This window comes from Phoxinus phoxinus, assembly GCF_949152265.1.
Source record: "Phoxinus phoxinus genome assembly, chromosome: 2".
NCBI classification, from domain to species: Eukaryota; Metazoa; Chordata; class Actinopteri; order Cypriniformes; family Leuciscidae; genus Phoxinus; species Phoxinus phoxinus.
The window spans coordinates 44966569-44988420 of NC_136877.1; the positions used below are offsets into that span (position 1 = coordinate 44966569).

The following is a 21852-nucleotide window of genomic DNA, read 5'->3' on the forward strand; positions in this document are numbered from 1 at the left end:
ACGTGCACACTGCACAAATATACAGAGATTCCCACTGTTTGCACATATTAACTGTTTTCCTGAATTGGTTCTTTATTTGTTTTAAACAGCAGACTTAATATCCGTCTCTGGTCATAATATAAACCTCTGCTTATTTATCACGCAGTAAGAATGCGCCTCTCCGCGCCCGTCGTCTGTGGATGAGTCTGAAACAAGGACTTGTGGGACGTTGTTCTGCTCACACTTCACAGACGCCGAGTGAAAGGAGAATTTTAGATTGACGGGGAATTTATACGACACTTTATTCAACAGGAAGAACAGCTCGTTCCGCGCGTCATACACCATATGCAGTCCTTTCAGTTTGTTATTGTAATGTTAGCTATAAACAGGACAGTTCGAGTGTCATTGTTTGTCTGGAGCTGGTGTGCTGCATGCTGGTGACTTACAACGAACATTTTTTGTTCTTCCTTGTCGTTTGTTCATCATCTTTGCTTTATTTTTTCAGAAGCATAATTTTGCTTCACTTCAGCTATAATATAGTGACATCCACTCTTGCATTGCGTGTTCGTGTATTTTGATGGCGGAGCAATGAAGGGAGAAGTGTGTGTTTGTTTAGGTTGATTTCAAACATCAACAGTGTTTCTCAGGAATCGCTTACTGCACCTTTATTATTTTTGTGTAGACCGTTTAAACCATGCAAACCGTTCCCCAGGATTCGTTGTTAAATAGACCACAAACCTTTGAAAGGTAGTGTACACTACTATGCACACTACTTTTTTTTTCTTCTTTTTTTTAAAAGAAATTAATATTTATTTCAGCAAGGATGAAAAATGTATCAAACGTGGGAGTAATGATTTCTGTTTAAAATAATTGCTGTTTATTTGATCTTTCTATTCATCAAAGGATCCTGAAAATTCCTTTTTTTGCACAATTGTTTTCAACATTGATAACAAGAAGAAACGTTTTTTGAGCTCCAAATCAGCATATTATAATGATTTCTGAAGATTGGAGTTAAGATCCTGAAAATGTCAATTTAAATCAATTGAAATGCTTTTATCATGCACCTACAGGTAGTGATCGTGTAGAAGAAGAGATACTCATTCAGGAGTGGTTTACCCTGGTCAACAAGAAGAATGCTTTGATCAGGAGACAAGACCAACTACAGTTACTGTATGTCTTTTCACACTTATTCTCAGTTACTTTGTGTCTTCCACTTTACTCATTTAGATGTTGGCCTCTAAGGCAGCATTTGAACATTATCATTCCTTCTGTGTGACAGACAAGAAGAGCAAGATTTGGAGAGGAGGTTTGAGCTGCTGAAGAAAGAACTGCAAGATCTAATGGCTGTGGAAGGTACGACTGTTGGTCAAATGGAGAACTGTATCTCTAAGAATTGGTGAATGTGATTTCACCAAGTACAACATCTTTTTTCTATCCTGGAACATCATTCCAAACAACCAACCAGATTTAAGGGACAAGTTTACAGTTTCTGTCAAGTTTAGACTTAGGTGCTTCTACATCAGTGTTATTCGACTATCATTTCCATATGATTTTAAGTATAAGTTATGGGTTAGGACTTAATTTTCCGTCAGGAATGTTGTTCCAGGATCAGCTAAATATGTTGATCCAGGAACATGTCTTACTTGGCAAAATCACTGTGACCGACCGAGAATATACGCATCTGCATGTTTTTATACATATTAAAGATGTTTTGCCACACATAAAGTAGTTTCATCTGTAGCATGTGGCTAAATATCTTCATTATCCATATTTTTTGTCTTTCTTTTGAAGAATGGAAGAAAACCCAGGCTCATAAAACCAGAGAGCAGCTGTTGTTGCAGGAGCTGGTGTCTTTAGTCAACAAGAGGGACGAGCTTGTTCATGACATAGATGCCAAAGAGAGAGGGTGAGGATCATTCAAATAAGTTATCTTCATTTATATAGTGCTTTTTTTAACAATGTACCGGTAGATTGTTTCAAAGCGGCTTTACAGTAATAAACGGATAATTTAAGGTAACAGAGATTGTTTTGGCTTTATAGCGGTTCTTGAATAAAGATATTTTCCAGCTAAAGTTAGTTTTGATTGATTCACTTACGTCGCAACGATCATTAGTTATTAAATTAGAGGCCGCTAAGACGACATCGTTGGACACCCAGCACACCCAGGTTCCTAACCGACAACGAAGACTTAACAGAGCAGCCATCAAGTGTTAGACAGTATTCTAGGTTATTATGTATGGAAGTTTTTTGTAACAGTGAAAGCTAATTCCATGTTTCCTAATGATATCTCCTAATGGTAGCATGTACAGAACAGCAGCAGTCCTATTACTGAGCCTTGTGGTACGCCATACTGAACTACATTTCAAATAACAACATTTACTCTGTACTTTCTGTGTAAAACAGCCAGAATATCAGAGTTTTAAAGGGTTAGTTCACCCAAAAATGAAAATTATCCCATAATTTATTCACCCTCAACCCATCGTATGTGTATATGTGTAGAATATTTCATAAATATGTGTACAATATCCTGGCTGTTCCCAGCTTTATAATGGGAGTGAGCAGCCCCTGAGATTTTGAAGTCTGTAAAAATGCATCCATCCATCATAAAAGTAATCCATACGGCTCCAGGGGGTTAATAAAGGCCTTCTGAAGCCTGAAGTGATTAGTTTGTGTAAGAAAAATATCCATATTTATAACTTTATAAACTATAATCACTGGCTTCCGGTAACGGTCTAGTTCTGGCGGAAGACTGATCTCTGATTTATTCTCTCCTTTTTTTACTTTCTCTGTGTTCTCATCCTCAAGGGCTCTTGAAGAGGATGAGAGGTTGGAGAGAGGTCTAGAAATGAGACGCAGGAAGTATGGAAGTCGGAAAGAGAAGTGTGTGTTGCAGTGAGGGATGCGGTGCACCTGCTTTTATACAGGACTGTCCCTTTAAACACTGAGCTGATGGACTATTGAGGTGTGTGTGGACCAGACATTACAATATATGACAAGGAGACCGCGACTAGATTCATCTTCAGTCCTCATGTTGACAAGTTTGAGCAGCATGAATGCTCGTTTCAGATAAATTAAGAGTTGTTTCCTTTTTAGAGACATTTTAGTCTCAGAATATTTAGTTTGCGAAAGTTAAATAGAGAGTTGGTCAATGTGTTCTGACAACACTTCTTGTTTTACGTTTTCAGTAAAAAATAATATAGTACACATGTCCTTTGCAGTGTTATTTACTTAATTATTTAACTTGTGTACACAAGCTGCACAGTGATTTTAAGATATTTCATGTCAAATTAGGTAAAATATTATACGTTTGCAGAGTTTGAAAGAAGGATCAGGCAATTTTAACGAGGAGATTTCATTCTGTTATGCAAGTCATAAGTTTAAATAACTTAAAATGCAGCAAAAAAAATAAATTGTCGACAACACAGACAACATTTGGCACAAAATTTCTCCATATATTGCCTGATATGATCCCTCACCAAAGACTGTTACAGGAGTTGCCTGTTCTGTTTTAAGAAGCCTATAATATCATAGGACATGTTAAATGCATAGAATCGTTCAAAGAGAGTGTGTGCATGCACTTTGAGTGTTAGCATTTTGTTTTAAAATACCTGAATGAAAAAAGTAATTTTGGGGATTATAATTATGTAACATCATCTTTCATCCATGAATGGTACAGAAAGCAGAAGCAGATGTACTCTCAGCAGTGAATAACCACTTCACAAGAATTTCTCCCTTAAAGTGTGTGTGTGTGTGTGTGTGTGTGTGTGTGTGTGTGTGTGTGTGTGTGTGTGTGTGTGTGTGTGTGTGTGTGTGTGTGTGTGTGTGTGTGTGTGTGTGTGTGTGTGTGTGTGTGTGTGTGTGTGTGTGTGTGTGTGTGTGTGTTTGGGTGTGATGGTTATTTTTAAATGACTGGTTGTTTTAGAGATTTTTCAGCTCTTTGCATTGATATTATCTGTGGCCCTGTTTACACATTGTTTGAAATGTTATTATTTGATGTTATTTGTATTGGGTTGCACAGTGAATTGCTTTTGAAAAGTCCTGATGTCAGCTAATACACTAAAGTTGACATGTCTTTGGGAAATAAAATTGTTTTTGAATTGAAAAAATTATTTTGCATCCAAACTTGGTGGTGATTGAACAGAAACATCTATGCACAAACGTAGTCTACATGTTTCAAGTATTCTGCAGTTTAGTTTTAAAGGAAGCATGCGGTTATCATCAGTACGTGCAGAAATTCCCAAGACTCCCATCGGCTCTGGATTCCAGTAACGGAAAGTTCAGATTTAGCAGAAGTTTCACTTCATAATCAAAGGCGAGTTCTCTCTCTCTCTCTCTCTCTCTCTCTCTCTCTCTCTCTCTCTCTCTCTCTCTCTCTCTCTCTCTCTCTCTCTCTCTCTCTCTCTCTCTCTCTCTCTCTCTTTCTCTCTCTCTCTCTCTCTCTCTCTCTCTCTCTCTCTCTCTCTCTCTCTCTCTCTCTCTCTCTCTATATATATATATATATATATATACACCACACATCTTACAAAACATCTCTACAAAAAAAGAAGGGAAAAAAGCAGAAACGAGAAAAATAACTGAATCATTAATGAGTCATTTTTTCTTTTGGCAGCCACACTGAATCACAGTTAAAACGACTTTTATCATATTATCATATACAATTTAAAATTATAAGAATCAGATGAAAATAATATATCAGAAATGAAACTGGATTTATTTTAAAAACAATAGCATATCATAGCAAAAGTCAATATGATTTCTTTTTTAAACAATGATTCATTGGCGCGTGTGGTCACGTTAACTCTGAACTGAAACTTCGACTCTATTAGGAAGTAAAACGATACAAACCTCTATGCTTGTCGGTATAAAGGAAGAAGACTAAAATGAACCTGGTTTTCAATACGTTATTATTTTTATTTTGCATTTTATGGATTGTCACCACAGCGCGGTTAGCACCAATCAGAGGTAAGACTGAGGTTTCACATCAGTGCTTTTATTATGGAAATGAAACAAATAAATATAAAAATGGATATTTTTTTAGAAGAAATCTTTGATTCAAGCAAACAGAGCGGACTACAATGGACATTTTCACCACCAAAAGCTGTAAGTGGCAGTTTATTTATTTTATATTTTAAATAGGCTAATGAGTTATTCCACAAAAAGAGTCTTTTTTTTTTTGTTACTTTAAACAATGACTTTAACAATGAAAGGCTGGTAATCTGTTTTATAATAGGCTATGCATTTTCTTAATACTTCTACAAAAATTCCATACCTAACTATTTAATTTATAATAGGATGTCTGTAGAAATATCAGTAATAATTATATCTATAAGAAATGCATTGTGGTCTCATGACCTTGAGTTGAGTTGACCTATACAGTAGTTGCTAGTATTGCTAGCATGGCATTGCCTATAGTTTAAATTAAAAAAACTGTCAACTCTGTTACTTTTTAAGCTATAATTTAAGAAATAGCAATCACATATATATATATATATATATTATACAATATACACACGCATATGAAGAGCCATCTATTAACATCTAAAAAAAACATATTTTTCTGATAAAATGTTAAGAAAGAAAATGACTTTTTTCACAATAAAAAAGGCATTTTCATAAATATTTGTATAAGCTACTTTTATTACCATTTGTTTCATTTATGTAAATATAAATACAATACATTACAGTTCAAATGTTTTGGGTCAAAAAAAGTTTTGAGTCTCTTGTGCTCACCAAGGTTGCCTGCATTTATTTGATAAAAATACAATATAATATTGTGAAATATTTTGATATTTTAATTGTTTTAAAATGTAATTTATTCCTGTGATCAAAGCTGTATTTTCAGCCTCTTTACTTTACTCTGTCTTCAGTGTCACATGATCCTTCAGAAATCATTATGATTTGCTGCTCACAAAACATCTATTACAATTGTCAATGTTTAAAACAGTTTCTGTAAACTGTTTCATATTTTTCTGGAAATTAAGATTTTTTCGGAAATCGTTTAAAAAAAAGATTATTTGAATATAATGTTAAAAAATAACTATTTATTTGAAATAGGAATGTTTTGTAACATTATACATGTATTTTGGATCAATGCAATGCTCCCTTATGAATTAAAGTATTTCTTAAAAAAAAAAATTATAATCTTATTGACCTCAAACTTTTGAATAGTAGGCTAGTGTGTATTTTATGTACAGATATTAGACCAACTAAAACATGGTAACAGATGAATTATTTTATGTAATAAAGTTTTTTTTATGTAATCAAAATAACAATTGGCTTCTCTTTTGGTCAATGTAAGTGGAAGGAAACACAAATGCAGCTTGGAAAGGACTATGCACACTCTATCTACCAAGCTTGTAACCCCGATTTCAGAACAAATCCCAAAACATTGTGGACCCACTGGATCCCCAAACAAGATGCACAAGAGTTTCTACTCGACCTAAGTTTTGCCCAAGAGGACCAGCAGCCTCTTTATATCTATGTGCGAGAATCTAACCAACCTCAGAATCAGAACTTTAAAAGACCACATCCTGCTCTCAGGATCACAGTCGGGCATCCATTTCCTCCCGGTACCGTTCCTCGGGATGAGAACCTGAGCCACGCTAAGAACCTTAATTTGGGAAAGATCTCTCAGAATGGCTTTCACCTGGGATTTTCTTACAGCGGTAAGTGCACTTACATTGCTTCGATCCAGGTGTTCTTCATGAAATGTCCAGCATTTGCATGGAACCAAATGGAATTTGAGGAAACGGTCGCAGGAGGTTTGAGGAGAGGAGTGTGTGTGAACGGTTCTGTGGAGATCTCTAGCCCGCAGATGAAGTGTCAATCAAACGGGACGTGGGGTCCACCACCGCAGGGGTCATGTGTCTGCGATGCAGGATACGAAACTGACGGAAACAGTTGCAAAGGTAAAACAATTATTTATTAGTCAAGCATCAGATTATATAGTACATTTTTTAAACTACCCTTTTTAAAGTAAAAATGAAATCAAATTTGACTCCTTTTTTTATGTAATACTGATGATTTACATGTTTTTTTATTAATATGGCCTCAAAATCTTTATTAAAAATAACTTCCCCTCTCTCTTGCTGTGACGTCTCTTTGATGATATGATGTGTTTACTGGCGTGAGGGCGGGGCAGCCTGTCACTCACATGATATCGACCAATAGCAAACCACAATGATCCTGAATCAATTCCCCATGCACAAAATCAAGTCCTTCCCAACATTTTTTCTTGTTCGAGAAGCCGTTTCATTAGGATATGTGTCACAATAGAGAAGAAAAAAACTATTGCAACTATTGCTCACTGACCGCTGGGAGGAGAGATCATCCTCAGAGGTTAAAAAAGCCCCAGCACAGATTTCCCTTTCTTGAAAGTGTACTTTCTTGAAGTCAAATTCAATGTATTCTCTTTAAGTATATCACATAAGTGGCCTTTAATTTGAATTATATTATATTATCTGCAAGTGCACTTTTTAAAAAGTATTCTTTTAAGTTTTGAAGTAATGACAGCACTACCCATGTATGTTTATGTGTGTGTTTCAGGAAGAGATCCATTCACAAAGCCCACTCATGACCCAAAACCTGATTCCAGGCCTGTCCCAATAGCAGGGCCCAGTCCTGTCCCAATAGCGGATTTCATTCCTGACCCAAATGCTGATTCCAGACCGGGACTCTTCCCTGTCCTAACTGCTGTTCTAGTGTGTGGCGTCCTGTTTCTTCTCATAGCCGCTGTATTCATCTCTGTAAGGCGTCACAAGCTCAGGTAAAATTCTTTTAAAATGCAGATGTTTATGCATTTACAACAGTCTCAATCCCTCATAATATCTGGGATAATGGTAATTTTATCCTCCTTTTATACTATATGTTTGTAAAAGCAGTATATTACGACTGCAAGAGATGTACTGTACACTGTATACAGATTATATACACTGAATAATGAAATGTCCAGTTTGACCTGGGAAGTATGCGATTGGTTGATTCTACAATGCAGACACTTCTCTGGTTCTACAGCTTTACATTTGGTTAGTCTGTTTGTGGCTAAACTAGTTTGCATGACATTTTAGCATGACAATAGTTCGATTTTAAGGGAAGGGAATGTGCATAAAATATTTGTTTGCATACAATATATTGACTGTTTTGTTACTTGTGTGTGTGTGTGTGTGTGTTTGTTTATGTGATTTATGAGGACACAAATTTGTATAATGAAATGCATATTACACTGGTATTACAACTTAAACGTGGTTTATGAGGAAAATTCATGAGTCCTCGTAATTCAAATAGCTTAAAAAAACATAAAAAACAATGTTTTATTAAAAATGTAAAAATGCAGAATGTTTCCTGTGATGGGTATGTGCATAGTTTTTGAAATACACCTCTGGTGCAACTCAGACACATCATCAGTGATGTATCCTGGGTTCATTGGGTGTTTCGGGTCTCACAACATCATACACCCTCGCCCAGGCGACCCAGCCAGGGTTGATCAGACCCTGGCTTGTGTCTGAGTAGCTTGTATGATCCACGGATCGCCCCGCTTGATCCACAGCCATCTTGACGCCTTTTCGGCGGCATCCATGATGTTCTTGGCGGCTTTCCTGATGTGCAGTCCCTTCACTCCAAGCATCTTGAGGGCCCTGATGAGTGACTGGCCGACGAATCCTCTGCACCCGACCTCGATGGGGTCCTCCACCCCCTGCTTCGGCATTCGCTTGCCAGCTCCTCGTACTTGGCCTTCTTCCTCTCAAATGCCTCCTCCATCCGGTCTTCCCAGGGAACAGTCAACTCCAGCAGGACCACTTGCCTTGTTGTTTCTGACACCAGGACAATGTCCGGCCTGAGCGTGGTCACTGCGATGTTTCCTGGGAATTTGAGCTGTGTCCCTAGGTCGACCTTCAGCTGCCAGTCCTTTGCTGTTGCGAGCAGCCCCCCTGATTGCTTCAGGCGCTGAAGTGGCTTCTCCCGGCTTTAACAAAGGCGATGTTCTGTCTTGCTGGTTGCTGGTGTCTACTGCAGGCGATCCCAGTACTAATGACCTCTGCAATGACCTTCAGTACTTGGTCGTGGCGCCAACGATAGCGCCCATCTCCCAGTGCTTTTGGGCAGCAGCTCAAGATGTGCTCCAATGATCCTCCTCTCTGGCAGAGTGGGCACAGTGGTGTGTCTGCCAGGCCCCAGCGGAAGAGATTGGATGGACTGGGGAGGACATCATAGACAGATTGAACCAGGAATTTGATCCGGTGTGGCTCAGACTTCCACAATTCTGTCCACGATATCTTCCGGTCTACCACCTGCTCCCATCGGGTCCATGCCCCCTGCTGCCGCATCCCTACTGTCCTACTGCAGCGGGCTTCTTCCACCCCAGCTCGGACCTCATCTTGGATCAGCTGTCGCCTTTCCTTACCCTGGGCCTTGTTAAACCGAGGTCTTGGATTGCTCCCGAGTCCTGCCCGTCCAGACGCCACTGCCCCCACCAGCTCACTGTGTCGCAGCCGTGACTCAGCCTGGTCTACTGCCTCTTGAGCCTTCCACTTCCTGCCGGTTCTGACCTCTATGCCTGCCGAAGAGACCTTGCTGTCACTGGAGTCTCTGTACAGTAGCACCTCTCTTGATCGAGTTACCATAAACTCTTCCTTCAGACTACTGAAGGGCAGTTTTAGCATGTTCTTCCTCCCGTACAAGGCGATATCACTGAGGCTTCGTGGTAGGCCTAACCACTTCCGCAGGGAACAGCTGACTTTCCTCTCGAAGCATTCAACGGTGGTTATTGGCACGTCATAGACCAGCAGTGGCCAGAGCAGTCGGGGCAGGATCCCATGCTGGTAGATCCAGGCTTTATATTTACCTGGCAGACCTGACTTGTCCACAGCCGTCAACCAGATTCCCAACTGATTGGTGGTTGTCTAGTATAAAATATATATTTGTTTGCATACAATATATTGACTGTTTTGTTACTTATGTGTGTGTGTGTGTGTGTGTGCGCGTGCGTGTGCATGCGTTCAGTGGGGGTCAAGAAACAGAGCTCATATCCAGGTCTGGTGTGACTCGATATCAACGTCCTAAACAACAACAACAACACACAGATGACACTGAGCTTGTCAATAGTGAGTCTTCATCTGTTTCATACCTTATAATGCATGAATACTTAGGATAAATGTTGTATAAAACGTATGAATGTTGCATAACTTCTAGTTATAAGAAAAGTTATAATCTTTCATAACTCAGTTCAGTTGTGTTTCTCCTAAAAATCCTTAAGAAAAATATAAATAGAAACAATTCTACACTCTAAAAAATGCTGGGTTGTTTCAACCCAATTTTGGGTCAAATATGGACAATGTTTGTCCATATTTGACCCACAATTGGGTTAAAACAACCCAGTATTTTTTAGAGTGAGACATTATTCTCATCCTTCACGCTTCATTTTTTCCTATGTCTCAGGTCAGATGTTGGAAGGAGAGAGTGATATGCTGTGTGGTCTTCGAGATGTGCTGGTGGAACGCACAAAGTTGACAATGTGTCGAATACTTGGGAAAGGTATAAACTGACTTAAATTTAATTTAAAATAGGTCTTGTTAGCAGTATTACACACACACTAGTGGCCAAAAGTGATGTCCGGCATATGAAAATTGACATCTTGACCCTTTATTCAAACGATTAAATGATTTTTAAGTTTAAGATAAGCATAATGCGTAGTTGTGCTTAGAGTCATTTTTATTTAATTTGTGATAACGCAGTGGAACGTGCCATATTTGCTAGGCTGTCATACAAAGAAATTGTGAACACATGCAAATACTAAATATTTTCCTCTATTTTGATGGTTTGATGGATTATTCAAACTTGTAGGGTCATTAAAAACAAATCCACAAACCAATCCCCTCCAGACATCACTTTTAGCCACTTCTGTATCTGAAATCACAAATGACGATCAAAAAAAAAATCAATGTGACACGATATAAACCTAAATGAAATGATAACCAGTTATAAGACCTAAGATAAACTCTACTGTTCAAAAGTTTTGGGGTCATTTATAATGTTACAAATGATTTCCATTTCAAATAAACGCTCTTTTTACAACTTTCTATTTTTCCTAACTGTCCCAAACTTTTGATTGGTAGTAGGCCTACACTTCCACATATACATTCATATAAGTTATAGATTTTTATTTTTTTATTTTTAATAACTGTTCTTAAGTTTTTTTAAGTTACATAAAGGTCATATTTAGGGAACAATTCAATTGGAAACAGTTTGAGTGTCATTTTTCAGTCTGCAAATAAATGTAGGAATCTCATTCCGATTTTTCTCAATCTGCAGGAGAATTTGGGGCCGTTTATGAAGGCATATTTTCCCCTCAAAAAGGACAAGATATCAGAGTCGCTGTGAAAACCTCAAAAGGTGTGTGTGTGTGTGTGTATACTAGTGCAGAGAGCAAGTGACAGTGAAAATTTCTGATAAAACATTAAAATGTGTTGTCTTTATTTAGAATTAAGCACTATCTTGAGACAATGTCGTTTACGCAGTTATTAAATCAACCTCTTTCATGCATAATGTCATTCAACTTTCCTGTCGAGTTGTAGAAGCCATCTACAGTAAAGAAGATCTGGAGTCCTTCCTCAAGGAGGCAGAAATTATGAAGCATTTCGATCATGTGAATGTCGTTAAATTGCTTGGTATGTACGACTTTATTTACTGGTTGCTATCTAGGCTGAAATGTATAATTTATGTCCAGCTGGAGTGGAACATTTTGGGTAACCTGATTTCAAGTGGCACAGACGTTTCCATGGCAACTGGTCATCTGTGGCCTGTAGGTCTGCCCAAGCCAAGGGCAAAGTGTGAACTTCCACTAGTTCCCCTGGTGATGCCCGTGGCTGCACAGTAACAGTGGGATTTGGTTGACTTTTACCTCCTGTGTGTCTTTGACCTGCTGAATTATAGGGGGGGGTTGTACCATTGTAAGAGTTAAATGGATCATGGCAACTCTAATGCGTAATAATGTAATTGGCATCTTTCCAATACTGTGATAATCAGCAGCCAGCCAAGGTCACTTTTGACTGGGAGGGATGGATCTAGATTTACTGTACATGTATCCACCTTATGTTTCACCTTAGCTAGCACTCTAGTTTATTTACTGTACAGGTGAAACAAAAAAGATTAGAATATCCTGCAAAAGTTCATTTATCTCAGTAATTCAACTTAAAAGGTGAAACTAATATATTATATAGACTCATTACATGCAAAGTGAGATATTTCAAGCCTTTATTTGCTATATTTAGATGATTATGCTTTACAGCTTATGAAAACCTTTTCACAATATTCTAATTTTGAATTTGGGGTTTTCATAAGCTGTAAGCCATAATCATCAAAATTATCACAAATAAAGGCTTGAAATATCTCACTTTGCATGTAAGAGTCTATATAATATATTAGTTTAATCTTTTAAGTTGAATTACAAAAATAAATAAAATTTTGCACGATATTCAAATTTTTCGAGTCTGACCTGTATAACATAGGCTAACATATTGATATTGATACTAAGGCTATGTTTACACGGAAACGATCTGAAGAGAAAACGCAAAAGTGGCGTTGCGTTATCACTTTTTATTCTGCGTTTAGACGAGCGTTATGAGGGGGAAATCTGCGTGCATATGGTGACGCAAAAGTGTGTGAAATTGGATGTGAATTTCGTTAATAGGTCCATCGTGGAGTTTCTCTAGAGATGAACCGATTTTATGAGGTTATTTTATACTTGCGTCCAACAGGGGTTGTACTAGAGCGAGATCCTGAGTCCTCCATCATTGTACCACTTGTTATTCTCCCATTCATGAAACATAGAGACCTACACAGCTTCCTCAAAGCAACCCGCTATGGAGATGTTCCCATGGTGAGTCTCGCATACACCTTCTTATGGACTTGTCCTTTTTACTCTTGCTTTTTATATAAAAGTTGAAGTTGACCACAAATCTGATCATATATGTCCCTATCAGATTTAAACTGACCTCTTCTCCTCAGTGTTTGCCTTATCAGAGACTTCTACATTTTATGATTGACATCGCTGCAGGAATGGAGTATCTCAGCCTTCAGGGTTTCTTACACAGAGACCTGGCTGCCCGCAATTGCATGTGAGTCCACAGGAGGGCAACACAGAGCACATTTTACAACAGCATCCTGTTAATACTCCCATTGTCTTTGAGAAGCCACGCCTAATGAACAAAATCTCCCCACCCCCCCATTCTCACCCAATCACTTTTCACAGGTTGGGGGATGACCTGCGCGTGTGTGTGGCTGACTTTGGCTTGTCTAAGCAGATCTATTCCAGTAACTACTATAGGCATAAGAACTGGACTATTAAATTGCCTGTAAGGTGGATGGCATTGGAGAGTGTGTCTGACAACATATTCACCACCAAGAGTGATGTGGTCAGTCCTATTTACTCATCCAATACAGTATTAAAGGGGCTATACTGTGTTAATAGCGACACCGGTGGCCGTTAAACGAACTGCAGCTCACACCTTGGAATTATAAGGTTCTATCTGACATTTTTGTCAAAATTGAGTTATTCACATATTCTTATTCTGTGACAACTTATTTACATTATGTGATGTTGTTTTTTAAGTTGTGTATATTTTGGAACTTTTTATTTAGAAAATAAAAAGGTTCTTTCTACACAGTCGAATGGAATGCAAAAACTTTAAAGCTCAATATCTCAAAACCAGTCAGAATGCAGATAGAACCTTATAATTCCAAGGGGACGTATTAGACTATTCTGTTTATCAGGAAACTGTGACTAAGTCTTTACCAACAATTGTCTGTTGCAAGACTAAAAATGAAATAAAGATTATAAGCACAGTTTATCAAGAGTCACAGCAGTAATGTGCCTATAAATCATAGCATATAATAATGTTTTGTGCATGGTTTAGAAGCATAGAGTAGTTTTCAAACTGCAGATCTGGAAGATGATTCAGTCTTGTGGTGCTTTTTGTGATTTATTTTTTTCCACATTTCCCTTTGACTCTTTCTCTGTCAGATATGAGGTTATGTTGAGCTGCTGGCACAGAGATCCCTCTCAGAGGCCAGGGTTTGGAGAGCTGGGCCAGAGCCTCAAAGCGCTTCTGTCTGCTCTTCCACCCCTGGAGGCCAGCAGGGAGTCCCACTACATCAGCCTGAGGCTGGAGGAGGCCAGCGGTCACCGGGTCAGCACAGAGACTGAGGTGTAACCATGTCTCTGGATGAGGAGGGACTCCTGCTGTGTGACAACTGCACCACACTATAGGCCATATTAAAGTATTATGATGAGATTTCAGTTCTTCTAATGACATAAAACTTTGCGTATAAAACGATATAATTTCCATTGCTTGAAGGAAACGAGAGAACTGTTTTTAATTCATTGTGATTCATATTTTTATTTTTCTACTGTAAATGTTGTATTTTTGTGATTTGTATATCAAAAGACCAAATGTTGAAAGGTTTGGAAAATGCCAGACGTCACAAAATAAACAGCTCAATTTGATGTTGTTGTTGTTCTCTTACGTAGAGTTCTCTCGTACTGCGTCGAAGAACGCTACGGGAAAGATATTTCTTTGTCGAGATTGAAGCCAAAAATTAATCCTTAATTTTGTAATATTGTAAAACGCTTTTCTGAAGCATACAACCTAGGCGGAGCAATACAGCTCACCCATTGGCTGCTCTGCCAGAAAAGCACAGCCTATGCGAGGCCAGGACGCTGACCAATGAGGGCGCTTCGCGCCCTTCTGCGTCACCTCCCGCCCAAACAGGCGTGGCCTAGGCCTATAAATACGAGCATAGCTGTCTAACACGCCGATTTTCTTAAATTCAACGAAGCTGCACGCATCGCTGGATTGATTCGAGCCGCCACAGCCGTTTGGATACAAGCACCTCAGCAGGACGAGCCCTTACCTGAAGCCGCTGGTCATCGCCGCCTTCAGCCGCCGTTCCCTGCTGCGCTTCTCCGGCGTGGATATATCCTTTCAGTTTTGTGTGTGTTTTGTGTGTGTGTTCGCCTACCGCGGCACACGCTTTTTCCTCACAAAAGAGCACGAGTGTCTTTCTAAAGATGTCTCGCTTTTCCTGCGGCTCCTGCCGAGCCGCGCTCATCGACGGGGACCACCACGAATTATGTGTTTCCTGCTTGGGCGAGGAACATGCAGCTATCGCTCTCGGTGATGGCGGCTGCCATCACTGCGACATGATGCCAATCGCGACTCTGCGGACTCGCCTTGCATCTTTCGCCGAAGCTGCTCAACCGCCCCCTGTAGCGCCGCGCCGTAAAAAGCGCCGTGCTCAGCGGGTCCCGGAACCTCCCTCCACGAGGAGCTCGCCGCCGCTAGCTCCTCTCAACGTTTCGCTCGAGTCGCTCACCGACGGACAACAGCCGCAGCACGCCGCTTTGTCCGTTATGGAAGACGACCAGCAAGCTGTATCAGAGGGAGATGATGATTGCTGTTCGCTTCTCGCTTCGGAGAGCGAGGGTTGGGCGAGCTCCGTGGACCTCCCCTCCCCCGCTGTTCGAGAGCGCAGAGGAGGGAAGATCAGCATCGAGGCAGAACTGATGCGTCTGCTCACACAGGCCGTGTCGAGCCTCGGCCTCGATTGGTCGACGCCCGAACAACCTGCACTCAACCGGCTGGATGGACGCTTCCTCTCTGGAGACCGCGCTGCGCCCCCCTCCAGACACGCACCGTTTCTTCCTGAGCTTCACGAAGAGGTAGCGAAATCGTGGAAGGCGCCATTTTCAGCCAGAGTACGTACTTCTGCCTCGCCAGCATTCTCCGTAGTGGACGGTGCTCGAGACAGAGGCTACCACGCTCTCCCTCCGGTCGAGGAGGCGGTAGCGACTCACCTTTGCCCACCCTCTGCTGGACGGCGGGCTAAGGGAGTCCTACCATCCAAAGCTTGCCGCACGTCGTCAGCTCTGAACGGTCGCGTGTATTCCGCCGCCGGACAAGCTGCATCGGCGCTGCACACCATGGCGGTGCTCCAAATCCACCAGGCCAACCTCCTCTGCAAGCTAGACGAGGAAGGCCCGGGCGCGATCAGTGTTCCGGACTTGCGTAGCGCCACAGACCTAGCTCTTCGCGCTACAAAGTCCGCCGCACACGCCATCGGCAGGATTATGGCCACAGCTACTGTTTCCGAGAGACATTTATGGCTGACTCTCTCTGAAATGGCGGAATCCGAGCGCTCTGCGTTTCTCGACGCCCCCATTTCACCGGCTGGCCTCTTCGGATCCTCCGTGAAGGACTTCGCGGACCGATTCGCCGAGGTACAGAAAACTTCGCAGGCCATGAGACATTTCCTGCCAAAGCGCTCCAGTTCCGCAACAGGCCGCCCTAAACAGCCGCCTGCCCGAACTCAGCAGCGCCCCGCGCCCGCCGCACCGGCCCAGCAGCAACAGGCCCGAGAGAGACCACGGTCTCGCTCCGCCGGACGCCGCCCGCCACCGCGTGGTCCTCGGCCCAAGATCTCAATCAAGCCCGAGGCCTCGGCGCCATCCTAGCCCTGCTAGGAAAAAGACGGTGTTCGGGTCCCGCTGCGGCCGGACTTCCACCAAAGATTCCCGCTTGTACAGCCCTAAGTTCCGCGTTTGTACCAGTGTACTCAGCAGCCAACAAACCGGCCGTAAAGCCCGTTTGCCTGCACACAAACGCCGTTTTCACGGCGACCCAGATAAATCTAAAAAAGAGTTTAATTTCTGGTGTTCCGGCCAAGGCCGATGGTGTAATGTGTGTAACTGCAATGCCCACCCAGTGCCCATTCATTCACACAAGCACAGCCCCGTTCAACACAGGGTTTGCACACATAAAATCGGCTCACACCGATTGTGCTTTACGTGTAGTGAGCGTGCCCACTGTCCAGTGCCCACAACCACTACACACTGCACGTTCCGCGGTTTCTGTAAAAACGAAACTAACGAACGGTCAGTCAGTACACAAACACAGTGTCCCCGGTGTTATAAATGTGCCCGCCACCAAGCGCCCACGTTTATTCACAAACATAACGAGCCCCGTAGGGCTCGCCCCGCGTGCTCTCTCTCAACTCAGAGAGTCGAGCGCGCGCGGGACGCATACTGTGTTAAACATGTCCCCCGCCTCAGACGCCACGGCGTCCATGTCACAGCACATGGTTGCTCTCGTGTCGCCGCCATTTCGCGACCAGAGCCCAGATTACATTCAACCCCTAGTCACACGTGCAGATGCATGGGAAGGACTACCCGGGGTTTCAGAATGGGTGCTAGAGACTATAAAAAGAGGCTATTCGCTACAGTTTTATCGACGCCCTCCCCGTTTCACGGGAAAAGTCGAAACCACGGTAAAAACAGAAGTAGCACATCTACTTCGAGCCGAAATAGCGAAGCTATTGAGCAAAGGGGCCATAGAGCCTTTATCTCAAGCTCAGAGCGAAGGGGGCCTGTACAGCAGATATTTCCTGGTACCGAAGAAAGACGGGGGTCTCAGACCCATTTTAGATCTAAGGCGTCTGAACAAAACGCTTGCAAAGCGGAAGTTCAGAATGCTCACGACCAGAAGTATCCTCGCGCAAATTCGCCGAGGAGACTGGTTTATGGCAATAGATCTGAAAGACGCGTATTTTCACATACAAATTGCGTCACGTCACAGGCGATTTTTGAGATTCGCCTTCGAGGGCCGGGCATATCAGTACACAGTCCTGCCATTCGGCCTATCCCTAGCACCTCGTACATTTACAGTGTGTATGGACGCGGCGCTGGCACCCCTGAGACTCCGGGGCGTTCGAATTCTGAACTATTTGGACGATTGGCTAATTCTGGCTCAATCGCCGTCAGAACTTGCTCACCACAAGACACTAATACTCGATCACCTCGAGTGCTTAGGTCTGAGAGTCAATTGGGAGAAAAGTTCACTGTTTCCCAGTCAAAGGATCTCCTTTTTAGGACTGGATCTGAACTCACTGTCTATGACAGCACAGCTGTCATCACAGCGCAGGCGAAATACCCTGCAAATGGCGAAATCCTTCCTCAGCGGCCACATAGTGCCACTCAGGAGATTTCAGAAAATGCTGGGCCTCATGGCCTCAGCCTCAACAGTGCTGCAGTTGGGCCTGCTGCGCATGCGCCGCGCCGAGCATGGCTACACGGTCGCTATCGCCTCAAGGTCACTCAGGAATGCATTTCAGCCCTGACACCATGGAGAGCGTCAGACTGGTACCGGTCAGGTGTAAGCCTGGGGACTTCCTCGAGCCTGAAGGTGGTGTCCACGGACGCGTCCACCTCAGGCTGGGGAGCACTGCTCGACGGCAGTCCGCTCTTTGGCCAGTGGTCAGAGCGAGCCGAACTACCGCACATAAACTGCCTGGAAATGATGGCAGTGGACTTTGCGCTGAGGCGCTTCTGTCCCCGGATAAAAGGACACCACGTCCTGGTCCGCTCGGACAACATGTCGGTAGTAGCCTACATAAACCGCCAGGGTGGCGTGAGATCCCGGAACCTATTCAGGTTAGCGGAACGCATACTGGTGTGGGCCCAGCACAACCTGCGCTCGTTAAGAGCAATGCACGTGCCAGGCCACTTGAACGTAGGCCCGGACAGACTCTCACGGAACAACGTTCCCACGGGAGAGTGGTCCCTACACACACAGACAGTGCGTCTGCTGTGGAAAACGTTCGGCAGAGCGGAAATAGACCTGTTTGCAAACCAGGAAAACGCTCATTGCCCAGAATTCTTTTCGAAGAGCGCGAACGCGCTGGCCAGAGTCTGGCCCCGCCGCCCGCTCTATGCTTTTCCTCCTGTCTCACTCCTGCCTCAAGTGCTGGAGCGTATCAAGGAGAGCGGATGCTCAGTACTGCTAGTTGCTCCATTCTGGACGAATCAGACCTGGTTCCCAGCTTTGATGCGACTGAAAAGTACTGCCCCGTGGCCGATTCCAGTGAGGAGAGACCTCCTCTCACAGGCCAAGGGCTCGATTCTGCATCCTCACCCCGAGCTTTGGTCCCTACACGTATGGGCCATAAACGGGTACCCGCTAACCTCCCAAGAGGAGTGTTAGACACGATCGAACAAGCTAGGGCTCCGTCTACTAGACGGCTCTACGCTTCCAAATGGTCGGTGTTCTCTGGATGGTGTTCAGATCAAGGTCTGTCACCACTTCAGTGTGGAGAACCGGAGATTCTCTCCTTCTTGCAAGAGCTATTGGATAAGGGAAGAACCTCATCCACGCTCAAAGTCTATGTGGCTGCCATATCAGCGTTCGTTAATCCAACGCTTGGCCGTTCACTAGGCAGGAACGACCTGGTGGTCCGCTTCCTGAGAGGCGCCAGGAGGTTAAACCCTCCAAGGCCTCCTTCAGTCCCCGTTTGGGACCTTTCTACAGTGTTGAACGCTATGAAAGGGGCCCCTTTCGAGCCTATTCACTCAGTTGACATGAAACACCTGTCTCTCAAGACCGTGTTTCTTTTGGCTCTCGCTTCAGTGAAGCGTGTGGGAGACTTGCAAGCGCTCTCAGTGAGAGCTTCTTGTATGGAGTTCGGGCCAAACGACTCTATAGTCGTATTGAAACCGAAGCATGGGTACGTGCCTAAGTCCCTCAACACACCGTTCAGGGCTCAGGTCATCTCCCTGTCGGCCCTGCCGGCCTCAGAGGACGGAAATAGCTCCCTTTGCCCGGTCAGGGCATTAAGAGCTTACGTGTCCCGCTCCGCTGTTTTTCGACAGACGGAGCAGCTCTTCGTTTCGTTCAGCGGGCGCTCCAAGGGACGAGCCGCAACGAAACAGAGTCTGTCTCGATGGGTAGTGGACGCCATTGCGCTAGCCTACGCATCTAGAGGCTTGGAATGCCCTTTGGGCATCAGAGCACATTCCACGAGAGGCATGGCCTCTTCATGGGCTTGGTATAGCGGAATCTCGTTACATGATATCTGTATGGCGGCAGGCTGGGCCTCCCCGTCTACATTTATTAGGTTCTATAACCTAGAGGTTCCTGCGTTGCAGGCTAAACTGCTCTCGGTCTAGAAGACTATGTATAAGTGTTCCTGCCCCGCACTGCGGCCCAGGTCACTTCAATGGTAATATGTACAAGTGCTCCTGCCCCGCGCTGCGGCCCAGGTCACTTCAATGTCTAATATGTATAAGTGTTCCTGCCCCGCGCTGCGGCCCAGGTCACTTCAATGTTTAAGCATCACTCACTGACAATGTGTCCCATGAGCATGCTATTACCCTTCATATATATCTATATTTACATATATATGCTATTATGCCTTAAGAGGCACTACTATAAGGGATGATGCTATTTTAGCCGCTCTCCCTATACTTCTTGGGGTAGGCGCTTGTATACCAGGGCGCGCGCGCCCTTAGGTGTCTGTGTCGATCCAAGAACACGCACGGCGGTTTGCATAGGGTTCCCGTAGCGTTCTTCGACGCAGTACGAGAGAACTCTACGTAAGAGAACGTACTCGGTTACTAACGTAACCTCGGTTCTCTCTAGGAGAGGGAACGAGTACTGCGTCTCATGCCGTGCGTGTCCACGCTGCGTCGCTTCATTGACGAAAATCGGCGTGTTAGACAGCTATGCTCGTATTTATAGGCCTAGGCCACGCCTGTTTGGGCGGGAGGTGACGCAGAAGGGCGCGAAGCGCCCTCATTGGTCAGCGTCCTGGCCTCGCATAGGCTGTGCTTTTCTGGCAGAGCAGCCAATGGGTGAGCTGTATTGCTCCGCCTAGGTTGTATGCTTCAGAAAAGCGTTTTACAATATTACAAAATTAAGGATTAATTTTTGGCTTCAATCTCGACAAAGAAATATCTTTCCCGTAGCGTTCTTCGACGCAGTACTCGTTCCCTCTCCTAGAGAGAACCGAGGTTACGTTAGTAACCGAGTACGTTTTTTTGACAAGTAGCCTACGATCAAAGCAAACATTGAGATCTGTGTTGGCGCTGCTGTTGAACCTGAGAGAGCAGTTGTCTTGTATGAAACGGCTTCATAAACAGTATCATTTCAAACACTCAGTATCATTACGTCTATCTTACAATAATAATTATCACAGAAATAGTTGGATAAAAGTTAATAGTTTTGATATAAACACTGATGTAGTAAAAAATGGAGTAAATCATCTTTTGAAAGTAACTTGGTGTTTGAAATAAAGATTGTTTACATCGTTAGACCAGTAGGTGGCGACAAGACTTCTGAACAAATGGATTAGTCATTGAATCATTAATTTAAAAGATTCGTTCAAAATCACTGATTCTTCCGTTTATGAAACAAGGGAAGTCTTTATTAGCGAGTCATTGAATCACGCATAATGATTTAAAAACATTATTCAAATTAATTAAATATATTTTTTAATAGATTGCAGGAGTTAACATTTTGTCAAACCTAATAAATCGCATGTTATTTTGTTCAGTTGTCAATTCTGAATTGTGGGAGAATCGTAAAAAATAAAAAGTAATTAATAGTAAAAAAGCTAAATCCTACATTGGAAATTAATGGATTTCCCCCCCTCATCGGAATGGGATGACACTGTGAACACATGGATATGATTAGGAAATAACTAAAAAGTAACTCTTGGAACATTCAATGTAAAAAATGACAGAAATACGAAAAAATACAAAATTCTGAGAATCTTTTGGTGGTACAAACTACTAATCAGCCATGATACAAAATAACACACACACACACACACACACAAAAACATACAGCAATGAAGAGGTTCATCTCCAAAACATTTTACATGCAAAATAGAGCAGACTCTGTTCAAATATGAGCACGATCTTGCAAATGTGTAAAAAATAAAATCAACAATTTAACCCCAATGCAGAATGCACGGACAACATTTGAATTGCAAAATTATTGTATAAAGTGTTTTGAATAATCGCAATCCATTCCTCATTTTGTTAGA

General features: G+C 42.9%; 2 protein-coding genes across 5 annotated transcripts in view; both read left to right on the forward strand.

Annotated features, from left to right (window-relative positions):
• The window catches only part of ehbp1l1a (EH domain binding protein 1-like 1a), a 40498-nt gene extending 36410 nt beyond the window's left edge, over positions 1 to 4088 (forward strand). For all 4 annotated transcript variants that reach the window (XM_079604724.1, XM_079604721.1, XM_079604722.1 and 1 more), the window contains 4 exons: positions 1050 to 1149; positions 1259 to 1332; positions 1771 to 1885; positions 2785 to 4088. In XM_079604724.1, the coding sequence (XP_079460850.1) occupies positions 1050 to 1149; positions 1259 to 1332; positions 1771 to 1885; positions 2785 to 2875 (380 nt within the window). In that variant the 3' untranslated portion in view covers positions 2876 to 4088. The remainder of the gene's footprint in view (positions 1 to 1049; positions 1150 to 1258; positions 1333 to 1770; positions 1886 to 2784) is intronic.
• A 743-nt stretch (positions 4089 to 4831) lies between these two features.
• Positions 4832 to 14478, forward strand: LOC306989622 (ephrin type-A receptor 5). Its single transcript, XM_079595470.1, has 12 exons — positions 4832 to 4941; positions 5018 to 5079; positions 6278 to 6887; positions 7525 to 7744; positions 9979 to 10079; positions 10414 to 10509; positions 11287 to 11367; positions 11550 to 11642; positions 12732 to 12853; positions 12982 to 13091; positions 13226 to 13388; positions 13997 to 14478. The coding sequence occupies exons 1-12, from the start codon at positions 4860 to 4862 to the stop codon at positions 14000 to 14002; spliced, it is 1746 nt and encodes a 581-aa protein (XP_079451596.1). The 5' UTR covers positions 4832 to 4859; the 3' UTR covers positions 14003 to 14478.
• Positions 14479 to 21852: the final 7374 nt, after the last annotated feature.

Coding starts and splice junctions, on each gene's coding strand:
- LOC306989622 (XM_079595470.1), top strand. CDS start 4,860: ATGAACCTGGTTTTCAATACGTTATTATTTTTATTTTGCATTTTATGG. Junction 4,942..5,017: donor GCGGTTAGCACCAATCAGAG/GTAAGACTGAGG, acceptor ATATTTTTTTAG/AAGAAATCTTTGATTCAAGC. Junction 7,745..9,978: donor GTAAGGCGTCACAAGCTCAG/GTAAAATTCTTT, acceptor GCATGCGTTCAG/TGGGGGTCAAGAAACAGAGC.